The sequence below is a fragment of the Bos javanicus genome, chromosome 24, assembly GCF_032452875.1.
Source record: "Bos javanicus breed banteng chromosome 24, ARS-OSU_banteng_1.0, whole genome shotgun sequence".
Taxonomy (NCBI): Eukaryota; Metazoa; Chordata; class Mammalia; order Artiodactyla; family Bovidae; genus Bos; species Bos javanicus.
Window position 1 is genome coordinate 21,194,717 of NC_083891.1, and position 24,146 is coordinate 21,218,862.

Genomic DNA, 24,146 nt, shown 5'->3' on the forward strand with positions numbered 1-24,146 from the left:
GACCCAACTGAGGCTAGAAGGACCTCTTGGACATAACTTGGGAGACTGAACCACTTGGATTTTCTGCACTTCATGAAATGAATGCATAGATCAGACTTCGCTTAACCTCCATTACCTACATGCCACCTCAAGACAGCAGTCACCAAAGTCAGTCTGTCACTTGTTAGAAAACCACATTGCCTTGCTAAACTTAGACTGAAGATATATTAGACAAGTGATAATACTGTTAAAGAAAAAATAATTATTTAACACTTGTTTAAAGGGAAGGGAAGACTTTATTCAGGACATTTGTTGCAGGTATCCAGAGTATTGCAATAGGGGAGAAAGTTGGGGCTCAACTCTATGCCAAAGGCAGCTGGAATTTATGGCCATGGAGCAGAAAATGAGAGGGTCAGTGGACAGAAAATTACTAAAATCAGATGTTGAGGGTGGGGGAATTCTTGCTAAACTAACTTAGCAGGATTTTCACTAAAACTGGGCTAGGCAGGCCAAATACAAAGCCCAAGGGTGAGGCCTAGTCAAAAAAAGGGCTCAGAGAAGTTTAGACAAGAAGTGTGTCTTTGTCCATATAATTAAAAACAATTTGCCTACATCCATCATTAGTGGGACACGTTCAAAGGGCAACCACCATAGTGTAATGTTTGATCTTGTTATTCATCTAGCCATTTTATTGTTGGTGGTCATATTAAGATTCTTTTGATCAACTATGATAATAGCACAAATTGCTTGAGCACTTTTAATATTCCATCCACTCTTCTAGGTACCTTCTCATGGAGTCCTCACGGCACCTTTATGAGGTAAGTAGTATTATTATCCTCATTTTAGAAATAATGAAACAGACTCAGAGAAATCAAGCATTTGCCAAAGATCACAGTCAGTAAATGACACAGGCTGGTTCTGTAGGGCAAGACCACAAAGACGACAGTCTTAACCAGAAGACTGTACTTGTTTTTAAGAGCACACAAGTGGGGGCTTCCCGGGTGGCTCAGTGGTGGTGCATCTGCCTGCCAGTGCAGAGTATCTACACTGGCCTCCCAGGTGGCTTGTCAGCAGTAAAGAATCTGGCCTGCTGAGCAGGAGATGCAGGTTTGATCTCTAGGTCAGGGGATCCCCTGGAGAAGGAAATGGCAACTTACTCCAGTATTCTTGCCTGGGAGACCCCATGGATAGAGGAGCCTGGCGGGCTACAGTCCATGGGGTTGCAAAAGAGTTGGACATGACTTAGCAACTAAATAACAACAATCTACACCCTAATATTTAAAAATTTTTTATTGAAATATACTTATATACAATATTGTGTTAGTTTCAGATGTTAAACATAGTTATTCAGTATTTTTGCAGATACACTCCATTACAGGTTATTACAAGATTCATGGGTGTAATTCCCTGTGATAGCTTATTGCTTATCTATTTTATATATAGTAATTTGTGTCTTAATCCCATACCCCTTATTTGTCCTTTTCCCCTTTCCTCTCCCCTTTGGTAACCACAAGTTTATTTTCTATAAGTCTGTTTGTTTTACATTCATTTATATTATTTTTTAGATTTTGCACATGTGATATCATACATTATTTGTCTCTGACATTTCATGAAGCATAATATTCTCTAGGTCCATACACATCGCTGCAAATCACAGTGCATGTATACGTGTTAAGTTGTTTCAGTCGTGTCTGACTCTGTGTGACCCTATGGAGTACAGCCTGGCAGGCTCCTTTGTCCATGGGATTCTCCAGGCAAGAATATTGGAGTGGGTTGCCATGCCCTCGTCCAAGCAATCTTTTTGTTCTTTTTTAGGACTAATATTCCATCATATGTATCTGTATATGTATGTATATCTTATTAATCCAGTCATCTCTTAATGGGCATTTGGGTTGCTTTCATGTCTTGGCTCGGAGAAGGCAATGACACCCCACTCCAGTATCCCATGGACGGAGGAGCCTGGAAGGCTGAAGTCCATGCGGTCGCTGAGGGTCAGACACAACTGAGCGACTTCACTTTGACTTTTCACTGTCATGCATTGGAGAAGGAAATGGCAACCCACTCCAGTGTTCTTGCCAGGAGAATCCCAGGGATGGGGGAGCCTTGTGGGCTGCCATCGATGGGGTCGCACAGAGTCGGACACGACTGAAGCAACTTAGCAGCAGCAGCAGCAGCAGCATGTCTTGGCTATTGTAAATAGTGTTGTAGTGAACACTGGGGAGCATGTATCTTTTTGAGTTAGTGTTTTCAGTTTTTCCAGATAGATACCCAGGAGTGGGATTCCTGGATCATATGGTAGTTCTGTTTCTAGTTTTTTTAGGCACCTACATATCCTTTTCTGTACTAGCTGCACCAATTTACATTGCTGCCAACATACACTGTAATATTTTTAGGTAATGTTTATTTTCATTTTTTAAATAACAGCTTTAATGAGATAATTACACATCATAATCACCCTTTTAAAGTGTAGAATTCAGTGGTTTTTAGTATATTCGGTAGTTTTTAAAGTTACCCAATAATTACTACTAATTCCAGAATATTTAGGGAGATTCCCTGATAGCTCCATTGGTAAAGAATCTGCCTGCAATGCAGGAGACCCCGATTCAATTCCCAGGTCGGGAAGATCTGCTGGAGAAGGGATACGCTACCTACTCCATCCATTATTCTTGGGCTTCCCTGGTGGCTCAGCTGGTAAAGAATCTGTCTGCAGTGTGGGAGACCTGGGTTTGATCCCTGGGTTGGATAGATCCCCTGGAGAAGGGAATACCCAGTCCAGTATTCTAGCCTGGAGAATTCCATGGACTGTATAGTCCATGGGGTCATAGAGAGTCGGACATGACTGACTTTCACTTTCTTTTTAAAAAATTTTAATTTTTTTATTGAAGGATAATTGCTTTACAGAATTGTTTTCTGTCAAACCTCAACATGAATCAGCCAGAGGTATACATATATCCCCTCCCTTTTGAACCTCTCTTCCATCTCCCTCCCCATCCCACCCCTCTAGATTGATACAGAGCCCCTGTTTTGAGTTTCCTGAGCTATACAGAAAATTCCTGTTGACTATTTTACATATGGTAATGTAAATTTCCATGTTACTCTTTCCATACATCTCACCCTCTCCTCTCTCCCCATGTGCGACTTTCACTTTCTTTCCAGAATATTTGCATCACTGTGAAAAATAATCCTAATCTCATTTATCAGTCCACTCCCCATTCCCCCGCCCTCCCCCTCAGCCAACCATTAATCCATTCCTAGGTATTTTCCTATTCTGAGCATTCCATGTGAATCATGTGTAGTAGTAGTCATTGTATATATGTAACACCTTTTTGACTCTTCACCTGTTGATGAGCACTTAGGTTGTTTCCATATCTTGGCTATTATAAATAATGCTGCGATGAACATTGGGGTACAGATAACTTCTCAGATTTGTGTCTTTGTATTCTCTGGATAAATAGCAAGGAGTAGGATAACTGGATCTTATGATAGCTCTATGCTTAATTTTTGGAGAAATCTCCGTCTTCCAGTGTCTACACCAATTAATATTTCTACTAACAGTGTACAAGGGCTTCCTTTTCTCCACATCCTTGGCAACACTTTGTTGGCTTTTTTGATCCTGCCTGTTCTGATAGGTGTGAAGTGATATTTCATTGTGATTTTGATTTACATTTCCCTAATTAGTGAAGTTGAACATCTTTTCATGTGTCTGTTGGCTATCTGTATATCTTCTTTGGAAACATGTCCATCAGCTTCTCTGCCCACTTTTTAACAGGTTATTTTTATTGTTGTTGAGTTATATGATTTTATCAACCCCTTATCAGCAATATTATTTGCATCTATCTTCTCCCATTCAGTAGGTTTTCATTTTATTGGTTTCCTTTGCTGTATGGAAGCTTTTTAATTTGATGTAATCCCATTTATTTTTGGTTTTGTTTCCCTTGCCTGAAGAGACATACCTAGAAAGATAATGCAATGATGATGTTAAAGAGCATATTGCCTATGATTTCTTCTGGGAGTTTTATAGTTTCAGGTCTTAACATTCAAGTCTTTAATTCACTATGAGTTAATTTTAATTTTTATGTATGGTGTGAGATAGTGGTAGTTTCATTTCTTTCCATGTGGCTGTTCAGTTTTCCTAGTACGATTTACTGAAGACACTGTCCTTTCTTCACTGTATGTTCTTAAGAAATTTAAGTTTTAAACTTTTAAGTAGCAAAGACGCTTGGAAACAGATTATAAAGTAAATTACTTATTTAAAGAGCTTTTAAAACACAGGTTGAATATAATCCTAGCCTATCATTTAAAAAAAGCATATCTATGTTCCAGGAAATACTTAAGATAGCTAAACTAAGACAGCTATCTTAGCTAAGCTAAGATGGTTACTGTGTTATGTTCCAATGTAAATTTTAGACCTAAAAGTAGGTATTCACCAGAGCAAATGAAATGCCACTTACAGTGAAACATTATAGTGTACACTTTTTCTGAATTAACAGTAAAGCCACAGACAGCTAGAAAGGAGTAAGTAGACCTCTTATAAAGGCCTCAATTTCCTTATGAAAAAAAAGGACATTAATAATGAAAACTTAAGGGAGGAGAAAATCATAATATAACCACTCACTGTCCATATTTATCTTTATTACTTACCTTTCATATATTTCTGATCCTCGCAATCACCCTGTGAGGCAGGCAGGGTTCAGTTTTTCATTCCAAGGAGGTATTTTCTCCATAAACACTAAAGAATGCCAAAAAAAGTTTGCTCTTGGACCTGAGTTTCCATTTATTTTAAGAATAAGTAACTTTTTTAAAAAGCAGTTTTCCTAACTTTAGTTTCAGAAATTGCATTAAACATTTATTTTCATAGTCCATCTTTTACAAAGAAGATAAGAAATTTCTAAAGTCCATCTTTGGATTCTTTTTGGATTCACTCTGACTAAGCAACATTTTCAGTTGAGAGAAGTGTTTCTTTGTTTTGCTCGCATTCTTTGAGGAACAAATGGATGTTGACTGTCCAGATGTAGGCGTTCTGAAAAGAAACATAAAGCCACACTTAGATATACAGACAGGCAACAGTTCCTCCTACCAAGCCTAGATACCTACTACTATAATCATTTTCTGCTCTTCTGTAATAATTATGGCCATACATGAGCAGTAGCTGTACCCAGCAAAGTCATTCGAAGTTTGTTAAAAAAAAAAAAAATCTCCTCACTAAACAAGCTAATGGCAACATTTAGGAGGTACAAGGGGTATGTCTAGAAGCTTCTTTCATACCTGAAAGAGAAAGCTAAAGGCAAAGTCTCATTAGGACTGAGTTCCTTGAAAGACTGACATCAAAATTCATGATAATTCTAAGCAAGGACTGCAAAAACATTTTTTAGTTCACAGCTCAAGACCACTTCCTTTCTCAAAAGTGAAGAATCTCAACCTATGCATACAGGTACCATTCTGTTGTATTTTCACCCTTACACAAGGTGAGCTCTAGAGGGCAAAATGAAGATCATGGCATCTGGTCCCATCTCTTCATGGGAAATAGATGGGGAAACAGTGGAAACAGTGTCAGACTTTATTTTTGGGGGCTCCAAAATCACTGCAGATGGTGACTGCAGCCATGAAATTAAAAGACGCTTACTCCTTGGGAGGAAAGTTATGACCAACCTAGATAGCATATTCAAAAGCAGAGACATTACTTTGCCAACAAAGGTCCATCTAGTCAAGGCTATGGTTTTCCCAGTGGTCATGTATGGATGTGGAGAAGGCAATGGCACCCCACTCCAGTACTCTTGCCTGGAAAATCCCATGGACGGAGGAGCCTGGTGGGCCGCTGTCTATGGGGTCGCACAGAGTCGGACACGACTGAAGCGACTTAGCAGCAATGGCAGCAGCAGCATGTATGGATGTGAGAGGTGGACTGTGAAGAAAGCTGAGCGCTGAAGAATTGATGCTTTTGAACTGTGGTGTTGGAGAAGACTCTTGAGAGTTCCGTGGACTGCAAGGAGATCCAACCAGTCCATTCTAAAGGAGATCAGTCCTGGGTGTTCTTTGGAAGGAACGATGCTAAAGCTGAAACTCCAGTACTTTGGCCACCTCATGCAAAGAGTTGACTCATTGGAAAAGACTCTGATGCTGGGAGGGATTGGGGGCAGGAGGAGAAGGGGATGACAGAGGATGAGATGGCTAGATGGCATCACCGACTCGATGGACGTTGAGTTTGCATGAACTCCGGGAGTTGGTGATGGACAGGGAGGCCTGGCGTGCTTCGATTCATGGGGTCGCAAAGAGTCGGACACGACTGAGCAACTGAACTGAACTGAACTGTATATTCCAGTGCTTTTTAACAGAACCAAGCACAGAGGGTGCTCTCTATAAATATCCACTGAATAAACGATTCCCCATCTGGTATGTGTGTATTTATGCCTCCTTCCACTTCATTCTCGCCAACTGTGTTCAACCCCCAAACAATATTTGGGGTTTGTCAATATCATCCCTTTTCTGACTCCCCAACCATGATAAACATGATACAATTTCTCTTTCCTGCATATACCTAACAAGCAGTCTGGTCTAAATGCAAGTGAATTATTTTAAATATTCCAAATTTTCTTTTATCTGCATATATCCTGTAAGTAGAAACTTTCACAATGAATTCCTATCATATCAAACACCCAAATAATCAGGAATACAGAGAAAACTAACTTGAAATTTTAAATGTCAATCCTCATATAAAAACCTCAATAAGCAGAAATAATCTAGTCTTTGCTGAATTTTGTTATTTAATTTCAAGAAGCTACCAGACTCTTTTGTAACAAAAATGTTTAAAAATTCCTTTCACAGTTACTACAGAGTTAAATTTGTTAATGAGCATAATACATAGAGTATTGAGGATTACTGAAAATAAAACATGTACCCAGTCACATAGTTAACTTCACATCATTTCACAAATCCCTATTCTGTTGAGTTTCTGACAGGGGAAACTGCAAAAAATAAAGGTTTAGAGCAGGAAAGTCAACCCTGACTGGTTGTCTTGGTGACACAAAGGATGAATTAAGGCAAGTGATAGGCAGACAGATTGGTGCCAGCTAGTGGGGGCTGGAAACCCATGCCAGTGTCTTTCCTATGTACAGAGTGAGGTACCCCAGGCTTCTAATCAGAACTGTGTTTTTTAATAAATATTGGACTAGAAGGGTTTGAAACTAGAAGCAGGAAGACTCAGGGAATTATTGTAGTAATCCTGGCAAAGGATGAATAATAATGACCTGAACAGACAGCAGCAGCGTGGAGAAAAAGGAGAGGACAGTTGCAAACACCTTGGAGGCAGGATGGATAGAAACTGGTGACTAACTGGGCCAGGACAGAGGGAGCAGGACTGTCAACTACACCGACCATGTCATGTCAGACTGTCTAGAAGGGCATGTTCATTTATAGATTAAGGAAGCTTAGGAGGATGGGCAGGTTTGATTGGTTACCTCTGGGACATGCAGGAGTGGGAAGTGGATATATTTAAAGGCAGTTGGGAACGGGCCCAGGGAGAGGTTGGATGTAGAGGAACACACCTGAAGTCAGTGCAGTGATGACTTCCTCAACTGCATGGCAATTTCAGGGAGTGTTTGTTAGAACTCAGGGGTTAGCAATGGCCATTTGTATAGCTTAATGGATTAACATACCTGAAAATCAATGCTGGGCTCTTGCCTTTGGAACCAGACATGTGATTTAGGTTTGCAGAACTTGGAGTCTTTCTCTCTGGTGTCTTCAGGCTGAGTTTACTCGTAGGAGTGGTAGGATTGCTCTTCAGTGCTGACAGAAAGCTTCTGCTTTTTCCATGATGTTTAACTGTTCTGTTGCACGTTTTACAAGTAATCAACTGCCACAAAAAGAAGAAACAGTGAGTCTTATTTCTCCTTATAATTTAATCCAATAAACTGTATATTCATTAAATTCTTATATGTAAGACACCTTTTAATACCTGGGCATTTATACCTTTACAACATTTTATAACTTTTTTTTTTTTCCAGAAAAATTCCAAGCCTTTTCCCAATAAAATATGGCAAAATATCACTGAAAATAATTGACTCCTTCAGACCCTTAGTGAATCTATATATAAATACAAGTCTAAAGTAATTTATAAAACCAGGCATATGAATTCTCACATTCTCATCCTTCTTCACTTCATTAGGAATAGAGGTTGACTTTCTTTTCAGGATTCATTGTTCAAGACATGGTCCATTTTACAGCTAAATGCTCTTCTTCTACCCCTCTGACTCACAAGGCACCAGATTCGGCCCAGGCCTCAACAAAATTAACAAACTAGTTTACGAGAAGTACTCTGATGTTCATGAGCAGGTAAAAATGCATTCACAGAGGTTTAAGTTGCTTTATGAAAATGCACTTACCTGTCCAACAACGGTAAACTCCTAAATATGGCAGTTCCAATCCAAGTTGTTACTGACTGTAGTCTGAGGCCAGACCTAATCTGTCATAGTGTCCACCGTGCCCAGCACAGTGCCTAGTAGTAACCAGGCACTGGAATAGTTGGTAAACTGGAATAGTTGGTAAATGTTTAACACAGAACATGCACATAAAGTGTATCTAATACTGGTCGCTACATGGTAAACCATAAGTAATTTAATTTGGTTGTTTTATTCCACTTTACATCTCCAATATATAACACTGTTTGGCCTAATGTAAGATTCTCAATAAATGTTTGATGAATGAACGTAAGACACACTTATCTTTGTTGGATATAAATATATACTGTGACATGGAGGGGGTGACTGAAGAAATGACACTGCTACCTAATACTTTACGCTCTTTCCTTATGTATGCCTAATACAGTTTACTGTGTCTGAAGAAAAGGACCATTAGCTGAAAATATTTAGTGATAAATGCAGTTCGGATGACTTCACACTGGTGAGCTCAAGAAATCCTCAAATTTGTGAAAATAACTGTGCTCAACGGTAAGATCTGGGCATTGAGAGTTCATGATGTCTGGTTTTAGGTAACACTGAAAAACAAAACTAAGCTGCACTCTTGATGAAACAGTAATCACTAGAAAAAAAATCTTATGTATATATTTTGACAATCTAAATATACTACTACAAACCTCTGAGTTATATTCAGGCTAATTCTTAACCTTATCGTAAGTGAAAGAAAACTCTAGTTTACTTATACAGAATGGAATTGAAATCTTACCAGCACACTTTTGGAGTCTTTGTACTTTTTCAGAATTTTTGCTTCTTTAAAACTGAGTGTATAATTTCTTGCTTCTCGATTCAGAAGTTTCTGTATTTTGGGTGTCAGTTTGGGCTTGGGTTTGAGGCGCACTCGAGATTTATCCTGAACAAGCAACTGGCAACAGTATGGACATGTTCCTTCAAAAGTGCTTTTATCATCTAAAATTATACAAGTAAAACCCAAAAGTCAGCAAATCAGAGTATTCTGTTACCACAAACTATCAATATTATAGATGCAAGAGAGTATATTATTTAATATGAGCAAATACAAATTTTCCTTAAGCAAAACTCAAAATATAAGAATCTACAAAGATAAATTGGCAATAATTTATTTTACAAAACACTACAGTTCTTATCGAGTCACTCTTTTTAGCAACAGATAGGTTAAGTCCCCACCCTTTTTCACATCATGCAAAATGCCAGGCTGGATAAAGCACAAGCTGGAGTCAAGATTGCCAGGAGAAATATCAATAACCTCAGTTACGCAGATGATACCACCTTTATGGCAAAAAGCAAACAAGAACTAAAGAGTCTCTTGATGAAAGAAGAGAGTGAGAAAGCTGGCTTAAAACTCAACATTCAGAAAACTACGATCATGGCATCCAGCCCCATCACTTCATGGTAAATAGATGGGGAAACAGTGACAGACTTTATTTTTTGAGGCTCTAAAATCACTGCAAATGGTGACTGCAGCCATGAAATTAAAAGATGCTTGCTCCTTGGAAGAAAATCTGACCAACCTAGACAGCATATTAAAAAGCAGACGTTACTTTGCCAACAGAGGTCCGTCTGGTATTTCCAGTAGTCATGTATGGATATGAGAGTTGGACTATAAAGAAAGCTGAGTGTCGAAGAATTGATACTTTTGAACTATAGTGTTGGAGAAGACTCCTGAGAGTCCCTTGGACTGCAAGGAGATTAAACCAGTCAATCGTAAAGGAAATCAATCATGAATATTCACTGAAAAGACTGATGCTGAAGCTGAAACTCCAAAACTTTGGCCACCTGATGTAAAGAACTGACTCATTTGAAAAGACCCTGATGCTGATGTGAAAGTAATTGTACTCAGCAGTAAGATGTGAAGAGGAAAGAAGGGGACAACAAAGAATGAGATGATTGGATGGCATCACTGACTCAATGGACATGAGTTTGAGCAAGCTCCGGGAGCTGGTGATGGACAGGGAAGCCTGGTGTGCTGCAGTCCATGGGGTTGCAGAGTCAGACACAACTGAGCGGCTGAACTGAGCCACGCTTTACTCTTTGTTCATTATTGCTACCAAGTAAAAAAAGGCTGTAAGTCTCACAAATTTTACAAACACATTTATCATGAAATAACAATATTGGGACTTTTCTTTTTTAAACAATCAGCACAGTTTTGTGAGCTGGGCGTTGTCTGCAGTACAAGGTTAACGGGACAACAGACTTGCCCCAGGCCCTTTATGCAATCAAGAAAGCATTCACTGACCATCTACCATGCTAGGCTGGAGACATAAATATGGAAGCAAAGGAGTTGCTATCTTTATAGAATTCATGTTCTTGGGGAGCCCTAGGGAAATGAAGGTAAGACTGGTAAGAACTGTAACAGAGTATGATTAAAATGCCCTGAAAATTATTAAACTCTATATAGACTAGCTAGAAACATTTCAAAGAGGCTTGACAAAGGTCATTGTAGATGACTATAAACTCTTACCTGTATTTAGAAAAGGCATCTAATATTGGTAAAGGGCTTTTTGGGTACAAGTACAGTGAAAAAGCAAGCATGGTTATTTAGGGAAAGATGAAGTGTGAAGGTGATGTTGCTGAAAAGGAAGGTGGGCACACCATCTGTATAAATATTTAAGGGTAAGTCCTGTGTTAAGTGCTAGGAATAGCACTATTGAAAAGCTAAAGACCATGCTTGTAACTTAGCTCTGAAAAGTGTAAAATTCATTCACACTGAGAGACTGTTACGTGCCAAGCACTGGTTGTGGGAGATACCACGTTGAACAGAGCACAATTCATGGAGAGAAACAATGTACACAATGCCAAATGGTAAGTGCTGGGGAGAAAAAAGAAAGACTGGAAAGGAGAATGTGGATTGCTGATATAGCTGCTATTTTCTTAAATAGGGAAGGCTTCGTGGGGTGACATTTTCAAGAGACCAGAAGGAAATGAGGAAGGAATCCAAGTAGGTAAGGTAAGACTTAGGTGAGGTAAGACTTCCAGGTACTGGAAGGGCAGTTGCAAAGGCCATGACACAACATGGGGGCCTGGCAGTGGTTGAAGTTTAGTGAAAAAAAGGGAGAGCAGCTCAAAGAGGTAATGCAGACCTATGACTTTGGTACACCTGTGGGCTCATAAAGATCTTCACTTTTACTGAGGTGGACAGTCATTTCAGAGTTTGTAGCAGAGAACTGACATGAATCTAGCTTAGGTTTCTGTTAGGCTCACATTGACTGCTGGATTGAGCCTGGACTGTAGAGATGTATGGGAGCTGTTGGCAATAATCCAGGAGAGAAACTGATGGCTTGGACAGGGTGGTAAGAGGGATGTGGAAAGAGGTGGCTAGATGTTGGATACATTTTAAAGCCAACAGGATTTGCTGGCATATTGTCCTGGGGAGGAAGGCTGTTAGTGAGACAAGAGTGACTCCTAGGTTTTTGGGCTGAATGAATCTTAAGGATGGGGTTACTGGTTACTAAAATGGGAAGAACTGGGGAAGGGGGGTTGTCGTGTTGGGGGATAAAGTTCGAGTTTTCGCCTAATGTGACATTCAAAAAAAGTTGTCAAGGCATCTGGATGAGTCTAGGATTCAGAGGAGTAGTCTGAACTGGGATATAAGTTTGGAAGTCCTCAGTATGAAGAATTTAAAACCCGTAAGACTGCATGAAAAACTGTCATAAAGGAATTGGGCGTAGGTAGAAAAGACGTCCAAGGGCTGAGTCCTGGGACACTCCATCATTTGGAGGGTGGCGAAGGAGGCGCCAATAAAGCAGATCAAGAAGTACTGGCTAAAGAGGCAGGAGTTGAACTCGGTGATGATCTGAAAGCCAAGTGAAGAAACTATTTCGAGTAGATTGATCAATTGTGTCAAATGCCAATAAAAGGTCAGGCAAGGTAAGGCAGGTTAAGGCTTTTTTTTTTTTTTTTTTTTTACGGAACTGAGAAGCCTCTGGAGGGGGGTTTATAATGGCTGTGGGTCTATCAGATTTCTCTGGATCATCTGGTTCCTTGTGCGGAAGGGAGGGAGCGGAGCCACTAGAGCCCGACCCACAACCAACGGGCGTCCTCCTTACCGTGTGACGAACTGTAGGCCCAGCTGCAAAAGAGAGAGACACTCGTAAGGGACGGGACACACCCGCCTGCCGCTCGCCTCCCGCTTCCCCTCCCTCCTCTCTTACAGAAGGTAGCGGGCCTGGCCCGGGCAGCTATCTTGTAGTTTCCACGCCGCGGCCTCAAGATAGTGCTTCTGCCTCATCCCCGCCGATATCCCACGCCGCAAAGACCCGGTTGCAAAAAGGAGACTCCGGAAGCCGGTTTCCTAAAGCGGCGTACTTTGACGTCCGGTTCCTACCGTCCTCCGGAGCCAGGCACCCTCGGCTGAAGGGTTCCGGCCCCTCCGCGTCCGGGCGGGGTTCCAGGGGCCGACCCTTCCGCCGCCGTTGGCTCCGCCCCTGGGTTCCGCCTGGTCCCCGCGGGCTGGGAGTCAAGTGAAAGTGTTAATCGCTCAGTCGCGTCCCACTCTTTGAGAGACTATGGACAGTAGCCCACCAGGCTCCTCTGTCCATGCAATGGGTTGCCATTCCCTTCTCCAGGGGATCTTCCCGACACAGGGATCGAACCTGAGTCTCCTGAATTGCAGGCAGATTTTTCAGTCTGAGGATCACATCACAGGGGAGCCTGAGCGGAGTAGCTTGACTGGGCTGGGTTGGCAGTGTCGGGAGCTGAGGATGCGCCCGCCTCCAGCACCGTCGCCTCTAGACTTGGGAGCCCGGATCCTGACCTGGGCCGCGGCGGGCGGACGCGGGGCCAACAAGGGGAACGCTGGGGTCTCCAGTTCAGCCTGCTCTTGGCAGGGGCGCTAACGAGCTTATCTTTATTATTGTTTTTTCTGTTTTTAATTGAAGTGAAATTCACCTAACTCGTTAGCCATTTTAAGGCTAACTACACAGCTCAGTGATGTGTAGTACAATTGCAATGTTGCACTGTTACTAGTTTGGAAACAGTTGTATCAGCGTAGGGGAAACCTCATACGCCACTAAGGAGTTACTCCCCATTGTCCCCTCCCTCCCGGCCCCTGGCAACCGCTGATAACGCTTTTTAAAATTTGTTTTTATTTTCGCTGTGCTGGGTGCTCATTGCTGCATACGCTTTTCTCTAGTTGCAGGGAGTGGGGAAGTGGAGGGTGCTACTCTGTAGTTCCCATGCGTTTGCTTCTCGTTGCGGTGACTTCTCTTGTTGCCAAGTATGGGCTCTAGGTTCTGCCCGCTTCAGTAGGTGAGGCAGGTGAGCTCACTAATTGTGGTGCTGGAGCTTGGTTGTTCCACAGCATGTAGGATCTTTCCACTCCAGGGATGGAACTCATGTCCCCTACATTAGCAGACAGATTCTTTACCACTGAGCCACCAACCTCAAGTAAATGGAATCATACATGGGGTCTTTCAGGTGAGGCTTCTTCCATTTAATATAGTGTTTTTGAGGTTCATACACTTTGTATTATATATCAGAACTTCATTCCTTTTTATAGCTGAGTAGTGAGAGTCCCTTGGACTGCAAGGAGATCCAACCAGTCCATTCTAAAGGAGATCAGCCCTGGGTGTTCTTTGGAAGGAATGGTGCTAAAGCTGAAACTCCAGTACTTTGGCCACCTCATGCGAAGAGTTGACTCATTGGAAAAGACTCTGATGCTGGGAGGGATTCGGGTCAGGAAGAAAAGGGGATGACAGAGGATGAGATGGCTGGATGGCATCACCGACTCAGAGGAGCCTGGAGGGCTACAGTCCATGGGATTGAAAAGAGTCAGACACAACTGAGCATGCCATGCCATACCATACCATTCAGTGAATAAAGAAACTGAGGCAGTGAAAGGGTAAGTTGTTTGCCTGAGGATGCATGGCTGATGAGTGATAAATGTGAGTTTGAGTGAACTCCGGGAGATGGTGATAGACAGGGAGGCCTGGCGTGCTGCGATTCATGGGGTTGCAGAGAGTTGGACACGACTGAGCGACTGAACTGAACTGAACTGAATTGAAGTTTATAAATGTTGTCACCAAGTTGTGTCCGACTCTTTGCAACCGCATGGACTGCAGCACACCAGGGCTCCCTGTCCTTCACCATCTCCCAGAGTTTGCCCAAGTTCATGTCCATTGAGTCATTGATACCATCCAACCATCTAATCCTCTTGCATCCCCTTCTCCTCCTGCCTTCAGTCTTTCCCAACATCAAGGTCTTTTCCAATGAGTTGGCTGTTCATATTAGATGGCCACAATATTGCAACTTCAGCATCAGTCCTTCCAATGAACATTCAGTGGGTTGCCATTTTGTATATGCTAATGCTTTTTATTTCCTTTGTCTGAATTCCTAAAAGAGAAATTACTGAATGGAATGATATCCATATTTTAATTCCCTAGCAATGGTACCCCACTCCAGTACTCTTGTCTGGAAAATCCCATGGATGGAGGAGCCTGGTGGGCCGCAGTCCATGGGGTCCCTAAGAGTCGGACAAGACTCAGTGACTTCGATTTCACTTTTTACTTTCCTGCACTGGAGAAGGCAATGGCAACCCACTCCAGTGTTCTTGCCTGGAGAATCTCAGGGACGGGGGAGCCTCGTGGGCTGCCGTCTATGGGGTCGCACAGAGTCGGACACGACTGAAGCGACTTAGCAGCAGCAGCAGCAGATCATCCAAGAGAGGTTGTAGCAATTCACACTCCCAGCATCAATATCTGAGAAAGCTGGGTCAAATTGGATAGGTGAAAAGGTGAAGGTCATTAGCTTACTTAAATACCACTGAGATAAAACCTCTTTTCATTTATTTCTTGATGGTTTGCATTTTCTTTTGTGAAAAGTAATCTTCATTGAGTTGTTTATCAATTTCTGGGAATCTTTGTATTTTGGTGAAATTCAGCCTCTGCTTGTCATTTATGATGCAATGTTTCCTTACTTAACTTTTTTTTTCTTGTATAAAAGATTAAATTTATTGGTCTTTTTGGGGAATTTGATACATCACCAGTGTATTACAAGTGAGCCATTAATCTTGTAGCTTCATCAACCTTAACTGGTACGTTTTCATGACACTGTTGAGATATCAGTTGTTTCTGTAGGGGTTCAAGGGAAAGGCCTTTTGAGAAGTTTGCCAGTTCCTTTTGTATATCTATAAAAGCTTTATTCACTCTGTTAACTTTTTCATCATTCACAATGTTTATCTTCTTAAGGTTAGTGGTAACAGGTTTTGCTTTATTTTTAACCTTAAAGCTTTTTTTGGCTGGCTATGTGGAATACATTCCTGGAATTCTCGCCTCTTAGTTTGTTCTTGCCTATTGTCAGGGCTCCAGTACCCTCGTGCAGCTTCTCAAATTCCAGGTGATGCCATCTGCACGTGCAATATCCAGCTCCTTACTTAACTTTTATCCTTGAAAGGTTTATAGCATTTTGCCCCCCAAGATTTTATATGTGGTTAGACTCTTTATGAGTCAGTCTGGGTTTTCTATATAGCTTTAAAGTGAAAGTGAAAGTGAAGTCGCTCAGTCGTGTCCGACTCTCTACGACCCCATGGACTGTAGCTTGATAGGTTCCTCTGTCCATGGGATTCTCCAGGCAAGAATACTGGAGTGAGTTGCCATTTCCTTCTCCAACAGTATGTATTCAGTTCAGTTCAGTTCAGTCGCTCAGTTGTGTTCGACTCTTTGCGAATCCACGAATCACAGCACGCCAGGCCTCCCTGTCCATCACCAACTCCCGGAGTTCACTCAGACCACGTCCATCGAGTCACTGATGCCATCCAGCCATCTCATCTTCTGTCATCCCCTTCTCCTCCTGCCCCCAATCCCTCCCAGCATCACAGTCTTTTCCAATGAGTCAACTCTTCGCATGAGGTGGCCAAAGTACTGGAGTTTCAGCTTCAGCATCATTCCTTCCAAAGAAATCCCAGGGCTGATCTCCTTCAAAATGGACTGGTTGGATCTCCTTGCAGTCCAAGGGACTCTCAAGAGTCTTCTCCAACACCACAGTTCAAAAGCATCAATTCTTCAGTGCTCAGCCTTCTTCACAGTCCAACTCTCACATCCATACATGACCACAGGAAAAACCATAGCCTTGACCAGATGAACCTTTGTTGGCAAAGTAATGTCTCTGCTTTTGAATATGCTATCTAGGTTGGTCATAACTTTCCTTCCAAGGAGTAAGTGTCTTTTAATTTCCTGGCTGCAGTCACTATCTGCAGTGACTTTGGAGCCCAAAAAGATAAAGTCTGACACTGTTTCCACTGTTTCCCCATCTATTTCCCATGAAGTGATGGGACCAGATGCCATGATCTTCGTTTTCTGAATGTTGAGCTTTAAGCCAACTTTTTCACTTTTACTTTCATCAAGAGGCTTTTGAGTTCCTCTTCACTTTCTGCCATAAGGGTGGTGTCATCTGCATATCTGAGGTTACTGATATTTCTCCCGGAAATCTTGATTCCAGCTTGTGTTTCTTCCAGTCCAGCGTTTCTCATGATGTACTCTGCATATAAGTTAAATAAGCAGGGTGACAATATACAGCCTTGACGTACTCCTTTTCCTATTTGGAACCAGTCTGTTGTTCCATGTCCAGTTCTAACTGTTGCTTCCTGACCTGCACACAGGTTTCTCAAGAGGCAGGTCAGGTGGTCTGGTATTCCCATCTCTTGAAGAATTTTCCAGTTTATTGTGATCCACACAGTCAAAGGCTCTGACATAGTCAATAAAGCAGAAATAGATGTTTTTCTGGAACTCTCTTGCTTTTTCAGTGATCCAGCAGATGTTGGCAATTTGATCTCTGGTTCCTCTGCCTTTTTTAAAACCAGCTTGAACATCAGGAAGTTCACGGTTCACGTATTGCTGAAGCCTGGCTTGGAGATTTTTGAGCATTACTTTACTAGTATGTGAGATGAGTGCAATTGTGCAGTAGTTTGAGCATTCTTTGGCATTGCCTTTCTTTGAGATTGGAATGAAAACTGACCTTTTCCAGTCCTGTGGCCACTGCTGAGTTTTCCAAATTTGCTGGCATTTGAGTGCAGCACTTTCACAGCATCATCTTTCAGGATTTGAAATAGCTCAACTGGAATTCCATCACCTCCATAATGATGCTTTCTAAGGCCCACTTGACTTCACATTCCAGAATGTCTGGCTCTAGGTGAGTGATCACACCATCGTTATTATCTGGGTTGTGAAGATGTTTTTTGTACAGTTATTCTGTGTATTCTTGCCACCTCTTCTTAATATCTCCTGCTTCTGTTAGGTTCATACTCTTTCTGTCCTTTATCGAGCTCATCTTTGCATGAAATGTCCCCTTGGTATCTCTAATTTTCTTGAAGAGATCTCTAGTCTTTCCCATTCTGTTGTTTTCCTCTATTTCTTTGCATTGATCGCTGAGGAAGGCTTTCTTATCTCTTCTTGCTTTTCTTTGGAACTCTGCATTCAGATGTTTATATCTTTCCTTTTCTCCTTTGCTTTTCACTTCTCTTCTTTTCACAGCTATTTCTAAGGCCTCCTCAGACAGCCATTTTGCTTTTTTGCATTTCTTTTCCATGGGGATGGTCTTGATCCCTGTCTCCTGTACAATGTCATGAACCTCATTCCATAGTTCATCAGGCACTCTATCTATCAGATCTAGGCCCTTAAATCTATTTCTCACTTCCACTGTATAATTATAAGGGATTTGATTTAGGTCATACCTGAATGGTCTAGTGGTTTTCCCTACTTTCTTCAATTTCAGTCTGAATTTGGCAATAAGGAGTTCATGATCTGAGCCACATTCAGCTCCTGGTCTTGTTTTGGTTACTTTATTATGCTGAAGCTAGACAACTGACTATTCATCCAAATGTTTTTCTCATACTTGTCTAGCTTGATTTCTTCCATGTACATCTTTAATCCATATGAGATATATTTTCACTTAAGTATGAGGTAGAGCATGTAACTGAATTTTTTTCCAGATGGACAAAGATCCCAGATATGCAAAGATTCCTCACTAGTCTTTTTCTTCTGGAATTGAAGCTTAAAAAAATATGCAGTGAACACTGAATATGTGCCAGGCACTTTTTAAAGCATCTTATTTATGTCAACTCATGTAATCTTCACAACCCCATGGCATAGGTGAAATGACAGTTTCTCTGTATAAGTTTTTAAAAATAAAGTTGCAGCTACTTCTAGATTCTCTTATCTGTTTAATGCTCTGTGCTTGGTCGCTCAGTGGTGTCCGACTCTGCGACTCCAGGGACTATAGCCCTTCAGGCCCCTCTGTCTGTAGGGTTCTCCAGGTAAGAGTACTGGAGTGGGTTGCCATTCCCTTCTCTAGGGGATCTTCCTGACCCAGTGATCCAACCCCTCCCCTGGGTCAGTGTCCCTTCGTCTCTTTCACCAGCCAGTAAAGCAGAAGAGGAGAACTGTGCCATATGTGCACGTGCGCGCATTCTTCTGGCCCCCATTGCACTTTCTTTCAGCTGTCCCTCTTCTGTCTGCTCTGAGCACTGCACTCCTGTATCCCAATCCTTCAGGCAGGACCTTTGCTTGCATCACAACTTGTCTTCTCAGGTGTCATGGGGCCCAGAAGGCACCCTTGCCTTCCCCCCAAAACCGGCCCTCCCGCCCAGTCTCCTTCCTTCTCAGCCCCACCAAGAACCTGCTTCCTCTTCCCACCCCCTATAGGGCTCCCCACGCTTCACAAATCCCAATACTACACACTTCTCCCCACACCTTGGCCACCCTCTCTTCTTTTGCTTGCACCCCTAGCTTGGCCCCCAACATTCTTTTCCTGCTTCCTTTCTCCCAGTCCATTCTTCACTGGGCAAAGTGACCTTCTTAAACTGTAAATCATTTGTGGGAACCTGGAGCGTCCTCTGCAAGCTCCTCATTGCACTTGGAACACAAGCTCCTGGCATCCTCTCCAGGGCCCACGTGGCTGGTCAGTGTCCCACCTCAGACCTCACCTTGTCTCACCTGTGCTGTGCTTAGGTGCTCAGTTGTATCTGACTCTGCGACTCCATGGACTGTAGCCCACCTAGCCCACCAGGTTCCTCTGACCATGGGATTCTCCAGGCCAGAATACTGGAGTGGGTTCCCATGCCCTCCTCCAGGGGATCTTCCCAACCCAGGGATCAAACCCAGGTCTCCTACACTGCAGGTGGATTCTTTACCATCTGAGCCATCAGGGAAGCCCTTGAATACTGGAGTGGGTAGCCTATCCCTTCTCCAGTGTATCTTCCTGACCCAGGAATCAAACTAGTCTCCTGCATTTCTGGTGGATTCTTTACCAGCTGAGCTACCAGGGACTCACTACTGCTCCTGCCATGCCAGCCTTCTCTCTATCACTTAACATGGGCTGCTCAGATCTGCTCAGGCCCTTGGCTTTGAATGAGGATCCTTCCCACAACTACTTTTCCTCCTCAATCAATCTTGTCTCAGACATCACTCTCTCAGGCATTCTTTGACCACCCCAATAAAGAGCTGCTTCTCGACCACCCACCAAGTCACTCTCTGCCATTACTGGTTTCTATTGTCATAGTAACCTCACTATCTGAAATTGCTTTATTCATTCATGGGTTACCTGGCCTCTTTCTGAATACCTTGACAGCAGGACTTGATCTGTCCTTTCTGTTGCTGTTTATGCAGACCCCAGTGTAGACACTGGCAACAGAGCAGGGGTTCAGTATGGATTTGCCGCAGAATCATACTGGAAGGAAAGGAAGTTGAAGGGGGTTGAAAATAAAATAGATTGGCCATGAGTTGACAACTGTTGCCAGTGAGTTTCTTATGTTTATTTATTGATTTAAATTTTTTATCATGAAAAATCTCAAACATATACAAAATAATCACCATAATATAATGAACCTTCATACTTCCATCACACAGCAACTCTCAGCATTCTTGTGCCATCTCTGCCTCTCTCTACCCCCTTCAATTATAGTAATTTTAAACATTCTTAAAGGCATGTTGAAATGTATAAATCTTAAATGTACAACTTAAAATGAATATTCTCCTATCAAGATATAGAATATTTCCAGCCCCGTGGAAGATGAACCACAGACTATCAAGATTTCCAGCATCCCAGGAGTCCCCCTAGACCCCAAGTAATCTTTCCGTGTCAGTTGCCCCTCAAAGAAGCCACCACTTTCCTTCTCCTTGAAGTGAAGTTAAAGTCACTCAGCCGTGTCCAACTCTTTGTGACTCCATGGACTATAGTCCATGGAATTCTCCAGGCCAGAAAACTGGAGTGGGTAGCCCTTCCCTTCTCCAGGGGATCTTCCCCACCCAGGAATTGAACCAGGATCTCCTGCACTGCAGGCAGATTCTTTACCAACTGAGCTATGAGGGAAGCCCTTCCTTCCTCTCCCTCCCTTTTCCCTTCCCCTCCCTCTCCTTCTTCTTACCATATTTTAATTTTACCTTTCCAGAATTTCATACAAATTATATAATACATATTTTTCACATAGATTAGTTATGACTTTCTAAAACTTCACATTAATGGAAAGAAATAGTATGTACTTCTTTTATTGCTTTTTTTGCTGGCTTATATTCCATTTTATAGTTATACTGCACTTTGTTTATTCATTCACCTGTTGATGGACATTGGACTGTTTCCAGTTTTTGTCTATCAAAAATAGAGCTGTGATTAACATTCTTATACAAGTCTTTTTGTAGCCAGTGTTTTCACTTTTCTTGCAATAAATAAGAGTTGAAATTCAAACAGCCTGTTTAACTTTATAAGAATGGCCCAAATGTTTTTCCAAGGTATTTGCATCATTTTGAATTCTCATCAAGAGTGTATGAGAGTTCTATACAGTTTTGCTAATATTTGGTACTGTCAGTCTTTTAACTTTTGAACCATTGTAATGGACGTAGAGTAGTATCTCTTTGTGGCTTCAGTATTCACTTGACTGGTGAATAATGATATTGAGTACTTTTCATGGGTTTACTGGCCATAGGTATGACTACCATTGTGACGTGTCTTTTCACATCTTGTCCACTAGAAAAATTGTCTTCATTTTTGTTATCAAATTGTATGAGTTTATTATGTATTCTTAATAAAAGTCTTAACTATGTGTTTTCTTAAGGTATCTTTTAATGAACAGAAGTTTTAATTTGGATGAAACCTAATTTGTTAATTTTTGTGTGGTTTTTTTGCATGGTTATTGCTCATCTAGCCCTAAATCATAAGATATTCTGTATTTTCTTCCAAACAGTTGGTAATTTCATTTTGATGTTTAGGTCAATGAGCCATCTCAGATTAATTTTTGTGTAGTATGAGGGAGGGGTGTGAGTAGTTTCAGTAATATTTGTTGTAAAGACTTGCCTTCCTGCATTGACTTTATCTAATCCCTTTGTCAAAACCAGTTGATCATTAGCTGTTGGTATATTTCTAGACTTTCTAGTCTATTGTATGGATCTATTTGTCTACCCTTATGGAGATACCATACTGTCTTTTTATTTAATAGAACACAGCTTATTTATTTATCTTTATTTATGTATGTATTTATTTAATAATTTTTGGCTGTGCTGGATCTTTGTCACTGTGCCTGGGCTTTCTCTCATTGCCATGAGCAGGGGCTACTTTTCGTCGTGGTTCACGGGCTTCTCACTGCAGTGGCTTCTCCTGTTGCAGAGTAAAGGCTCTAAGTGCACACACTTCAGTAGCTGCAGCTGGCAGGCTCGGTAGTTGTGGCACACAGGCTTAGTTGCTCAGCAACATGTGGGATCTTCTTGCACCAGGGATTGAACCCATGTCCCCTGCATTGGCAGATGGATTCTTATCCACTGTACCACCAGAGAAGTCCACCATACTGTCATAATTCCTATAATTTTGTAATAAACTGAAGTTAGTGTAAGTGCTCCAGCTTTGTCTATTGCAAATCCTTGTCTTTTCCACATACATTTTAGAATTGTCCTGCCAATTTCTATTGGAGAAGGCAATGGCAGCCCACTCCAGTACTCTTGCCTGGAAAATCCCATGGATGGAGGAGCCTGGTGGGCTGCAGTCCATGGGGTCGCTAAGAGTCGGACACGACTGAGCGACTTCACTTTCACTTTTCACTTTCATGCATTGGAGAAGGAAATGGCAACCCACTCCAGTGTTCTTGCCTGGAGTATCCCAGGGACGGGGGAGCCTGGTGGGCTGCCATCTATGGGGTCGCACAGAGTCGGACACGATTGAAGCGACTTAGCAGCAGCAGCAGCCAATTTCTATAAGAAGCCTATTTACACTGAGTTGTAGGAAGATCATTGTGGGGAGAATTAATATCTTAGCAATATTGAATTTAAATCCATAAATGTAGTCTATATCTCCATTTATTTAGGTCTTTAAATTATTTTTGCAATGTTTAGTTGTTTTCACTGTAGAGGGCTTACATGTCTTTTATGAAATTTATTCCAAATATTTTATGCTTTTGATGGTATTGTAAACTAGACTATTTTTAAATTCACTTTCTCAATATTTGCTGTTAGTATGTTAGTATGACTTAGTTAGACTCACACATTAGTTTTTGAGAATCAGAGTTAAACTCATAAATTAGATCTGGGTTGTTTTTTGTAGTTGATTCCTAGTTTTTTCTGTACAAATGATCATGCCATCCAAGAATAAGGGTATATGTACGTTCTTCCTTTTCAGCTTATGTGCCTTGTGTTTATTTTTCTTCCCTTATTGAACTGACAAAGACCTCCAATACAATAGAAGTGGCAAGAGCAGAGAAACGTACTTTCTTTCCAATATTAGGGAAAATATGTATAGTGTTTTACTATTAAGAATTAAGTAGTTGTAAATTTTTTACAGATACATACAATAAAATTAAGCAAATTCTCCTTTGTTCCTCCTCATATGCTGAGGGTTACAAACATTTTTTTTTTCATAATGAATGGGTATTGAATGTTGTCAGATGCTTTCTTTGCATCAATTGAGACAGTCTTTTTTTTTTCTTTACTACCTGGATATGGTGGATTATACTGATTGGTCTTTGAATTGTTAACAAACTTTGTATTCCTGGGATTAAACCATAGTTTTTCATGATTTATTTGTGTATAGTTTAATTTGATTTATATTCATATAAGGTCTTTGGCATTAGGGTTATGCTGGTTTCATAAAACAAGTTGGAACTGTGCCTTTAGCCTTTGTGTTCTGAAAAAGTTTGTGTAAGATTGATATTATTTCTTTCTTAAATGTTTAATAGAATTTACTAATGAAATCATCTTATGCTGAGGTTTTCTCTGGGAGTTTTTTATAATAAATTCAATTAATTAATAAATATAAAACTACTCCAATACTCTACTTCTTTTTGTAAGTTGGTATTAATTTTGGTAAATTGTATTTTAAACTATAATTTGTTAAAGGGCCTTTTTTAAGTAAAAAAGAAAATGCCATAGTAGAAAAAATAAAAAATATATATATATGAAAAAAAGAACTCCTGGTAAAGGTAAAAAAATAGGAAAGGGAGTGGACTAGCCACTCAAAAAGCCAGTATGAAGGTTAGATGACAAAAGCAGTAAAGTCAGCTATAACTACAATAAGTAGTTAAGGGGTACTCAAAGCTAAAGATGTAAAATAAGACATCAAAAACGTAAGATGTGGTGGTAGAGTAAAGATTTATGGTGCTTTTAGAATGCACTCAAAGTTAAGGACTATCAGCTTATATATATGTCAATATTTAGGAACTTTATGGTAACCACAAGTCAAAAACCTTTAACAGATACACAAAAGTAAAGAGAAAGGAACCCAAAACTAACACTACAGACAATCATCAAATCA

General features: G+C 41.2%; 1 protein-coding gene, 1 long non-coding RNA gene and 1 pseudogene across 3 annotated transcripts in view; all 3 read right to left on the reverse strand.

Annotated features, from left to right (window-relative positions):
• Positions 1–1,251: 1,251 nt before the first annotated feature.
• Positions 1,252–12,808, reverse strand: C24H18orf21 (chromosome 24 C18orf21 homolog). 2 transcript variants are annotated; one of them, XR_009733226.1, is made up of 6 exons: positions 12,578–12,808; positions 12,473–12,495; positions 9,157–9,356; positions 7,632–7,828; positions 4,621–4,999; positions 1,252–3,932 (listed from the first exon to the last, which is right to left on the reverse strand). XR_009733226.1 is itself a non-coding variant. In XM_061399597.1 (5 exons), exons 1-5 carry the CDS (start codon positions 12,652–12,654, stop codon positions 4,846–4,848), a joined length of 651 nt encoding a protein of 216 aa, XP_061255581.1. In that variant the 5' UTR covers positions 12,655–12,808; the 3' UTR covers positions 1,252–4,845. The 2 variants fall into 2 exon arrangements, 1 of the variants encoding a protein (XP_061255581.1); XM_061399597.1 differs by having other exon boundaries at positions 1,252–4,999.
• The window catches only part of LOC133237507 (uncharacterized), a 498,424-nt gene continuing 475,529 nt past the window's right edge, over positions 1,252–24,146 (reverse strand). Inside the window, exon 2 of the long non-coding RNA XR_009733227.1 lies at positions 1,252–2,730. This is a non-coding gene — a long non-coding RNA (uncharacterized LOC133237507). The remainder of the gene's footprint in view (positions 2,731–24,146) is intronic.
• Positions 15,299–18,280, reverse strand: LOC133237849 (ribosomal biogenesis factor-like; annotated as a pseudogene).